General features: G+C 41.6%; 1 protein-coding gene across 1 annotated transcript; it reads left to right on the forward strand.

The window, feature by feature from the left end:
* The first annotated feature begins 2,689 nt into the window (after positions 1-2,689).
* Positions 2,690-3,043, forward strand: LOC121862638 (glycine-rich cell wall structural protein-like). The gene has a single exon (XM_042360957.1). It carries the CDS (start codon positions 2,690-2,692, stop codon positions 3,041-3,043), a length of 354 nt encoding a protein of 117 aa, XP_042216891.1.
* Positions 3,044-3,701: the final 658 nt, after the last annotated feature.

A 3,701-nucleotide genomic window follows, 5' to 3' on the forward strand; every position in this document is an offset into this window, starting at 1 on the left:
GTGATTCTCTTCACGTCTTCATTCATCGTCTTCCTGTCGCCTCCTGATGTCGTCTTGTAGTCGGTTTTCTTCCAAAAACTGAATTAAATGAAGGAAGTCGACACCTGTGGCAGATTGCGGACGTGTGTAGTGGGGGCTAAGGGTGGGTGGGGCCGCTTGATCCACTTTCCGATCCACTTGGAGTCCACTTACTGCACCGACATCCGTCTGAAGTTGGGCTTGTTGGGTATCTGAAGAAAACCCAATAAATTCCTGATCTTCCATATGGCCTGGTTTATTTCTCTCACAATTACTGTAATTAATAAGTGAGCAGAAGAGCAATCGTATTTAAATGGAAGATATCTGCGAGCGTCTGTGTGTGTGTGTGTGCGTTCGTTCGTGCGTGTACTCGGGGCAGGCTGGCTGGCTCGCGCAGTGCCAGTCGAGACAGGAACGGGGTGGATGTCAAAACTTGAGCTCTCCCATAGGTCTTAAAAAGGCTCCCCTCTTCTGTAAAAAGTGCAGGAACACGGGGAAACACTTTAAAGACACTAAAGGGCACACACAACACTGAAAAAGCACTTCACAACACTGCACTGTAAATCCAGAAATATCGTGTTGAGGTACGCGCTGAGATCCACTCGACAAGGGAAGTTGACAAGATGGCGGCTCCGAGAGAGATTCTGTGTCCACTCCAATTCTGAATAATGTGATGTCCCAGCTAAACACTGCGCCATGTGGGAGACCCAGGTGATGCTTCCAATCAGGGGTAAAGGAAACACACTGATGTCAAGTCCGTAAGTTCTATTTCTGGTACAAACACAAAAAGGAGTTAAGACAGGGGTAAACAGCGTCCTGTCTTGGAATTTCTCTGGGCATCTCTATCTGCGCATGCGCATACAGCGCGCATGTGCCCAAAACATGAACTAACACTCGGTGACAAAAGGGAGTATGATTATAAAACATATAATACAGAGACCTGAATCAATAATGGTAAATAGTACAGAGTTACATATTACAGCCATATTCGTCTCATATATCTACAGATATCATTTCATCTATCAATGCGGATCTGTGCAGCATCTCCGAATGGGGAGATAGAAACTTGGTTAAATCTATTAGTAATATAACACAGTATTTACCGATTGCAGTTTCCAAAATAGAAGATCTCCCTCCAATCACATTTCATGACGAAATTATTTTGCCAAATTCTTAAGTAGCTATCCTAGGCCTTACCATTTCCTCTAATATTTCATGGAAGCCACACATCCATAACATTCCTGAAGCTATCTTGCGAAAGCTAAGAAGGCTGTACAGATGCCATAGCTATTTTACTTATGAGTAGTTGCTTCAAGTTTATAAGGGATACATTTGTCCTAACTTGGAGGACTGCTCTCATATCAGGGGGTTTTCTCTTTCTGTCCATCTGTTAGATAGGATGGAATAAAAGGGAATTCTTGTTATTAACTCTCCTCCTTTAGTTGATAATCTTGCTTCCCGCTCTCTTCGCTGCAATGTTGCCTCACTCTCTCTCTTTTACAGGTACTTTAACGGGCGATGTTCGGTGGATTTGGCATCCTGTGTACCGCGGGCAGGGCCGTGGGCTGGTATCGCTCGTCTTGCCCGCGGTGCCCACCGTTTCTGTGTGGATGTCAGTCACACTAGAATAACCCGTTATAGTACATTCTTCTTTCTCACTCAGCTAAACTGTGGAATGCTCTTCCTTCTTCTGTGTTTCCATACTCATACAATATGTTTCACTTAAAAAAAATGGTTTTCCGGCATCTTAATGGTGTGGATTAATTTGGTATTTTTCTCTCCTATTTTTAATTTCTTATTACTCTTATTTTTTCGACCCGCAGGCCCCGATGTGGGTCGATGACCTGTGCTCGGGTGGGCTATTCCCCTTAAAAAAAGAAAGAAAGTTTTTAATACAATATTATGCCCCTAGCCTTGAGACACAATGAATTGATGTAAAGAATCACACGATGCGGTAATGTAAACTCCAGATTCTCATTCGACTCACCAGGGCGGGGTGGGTGACGGGGTGCTCATGGCTGGGTATATAAACTCTCACCTGCTCATCTCTTCATCCAGTTCATAAAGGAACTTGATCCTCACAACTCAAATATGGTAAGAATTAATGGCTGAATCGCCTTCCACTTCCGCACAAAGACTAATATTATTAATGAATTCAGTGTAAACACTATATAACCTAATTGATTATGTAATGAACTTTATTACTGTAAATATTATAATTAAAATAAAATTGTTGCTTAACTTATATCGAAAGATAAAGATTACATTTGTTAATTTCAAGCAACTGTGTATACAACCGTGTCTATGAGAGCCTCACAGCTCAAGAGATCACAAGGACCTAATCCTATTTATTGTTATTTTGTTTATCCATAACAAGAATCCTACTGTTATATTCCTCAGACAGTCGTAATATAATAAGTACAAAGAATGATCCAGGTTGTATTATTAAGACTTAAATTATTTACTAATATTCTGTTTACGTAAAATTTTACTAAATTAGTCAATAGAGAGGTGGTTAAGTATAATTTATCGAAGGTTAACAGTATCTATATTCTTCATGGACATACTTCCATTGTATTAATTCCTTCGTCTTTATACTCATTAAAATGGAAAGTATTAACACTGTAAGTTCACTCAAGATTATTCTTCGCCTCAGTATAACACCAATATCATGTTTACACAATTTCAGAACTTGGTGTTAGTGTCCCTGTGTGTGGCCCTTCTGGTGGTGTCCAGCTCCGCCAGGCCCGGTGGACGAAGAGTTGGCGGTGGCGGCTATGGAGGAGGTGGCGGTGGCGGCTATGGAGGAGGTGGAGGTGGTTATAGTGGTGGTGGAGGGGGTTATGGAGGTGGAGGCGGCGGCGGCTATGGTGGTAGGGGCGGCGGTGGCTATGGTGGAAGCGGCGGCGGCGGAAATGGCGGAGGTGGATACGGAGGTGGCGGTGGCGGCTACGGCGGTGGTGCTGGCGGCTCCGGCGGTGGTGCTGGCGGTTACGGCGGCGGAGGTGGAGGTTATGGAAAATAAATCTCAAATGGCCTCCAGAAATATGCAGATGTTTAATTATCTGAACTCTTAATTGTCTTATATTGTATGAGTCTCTCCTTATTAAACTTACCCTCCTGCAAAAATTATCATGTATGGATTTCTAAGAACATCACAAACTTCTTACACTGTTTGCTAATTGTACTATCAGAAAAAATAAATTATGAAGTGTGAAACTACATCTTATTTATTTATCTTCTTTGATAACCCACAACAGTATTCACCTGAGGTTTTTTCAGATATTCTCCAATTTTATTTTTAAGTTCTTGTACAAATTTCGACAGTTCTGTCCTATAATGGCCCAAAAGGTATTGACAGAGGTTTTCCCAAGCAGGGTAGACCTATTTTGGCACATGTTCACGTAACCCTACGCCAAAAATTATCTTTACGGAGGGGATAGGTGAATTTCAAAAAGATCACCACGACTCCTGTTGCTTCGGTAGGACTGTCAAAAAATTTCGTCATTGTTTCATAGTTTCTCACAAAAAATCGTAAGGAAACTTTTTGGAGTGAGAACTCATACAAGAGCCACTACATATCCAATACCAATCCAATTAAAATATTGATGTTAAGAGGTGTACCAAAGTTATTCTACCAAACAACTTTAAAATACAACCACATTACGAACAAATATGTTAGA

Source organism: Homarus americanus, unplaced genomic scaffold, assembly GCF_018991925.1.
Source record: "Homarus americanus isolate GMGI-L3 unplaced genomic scaffold, GMGI_Hamer_2.0 scaffold31037, whole genome shotgun sequence".
NCBI classification, from domain to species: domain Eukaryota; kingdom Metazoa; phylum Arthropoda; class Malacostraca; order Decapoda; family Nephropidae; genus Homarus; species Homarus americanus.

What these genes read in the sequence shown, in the direction of transcription:
- LOC121862638 (XM_042360957.1), top strand. Translation starts at nt 2,690, where the DNA reads ATGTTTACACAATTTCAGAACTTGGTGTTAGTGTCCCTGTGTGTGGCC.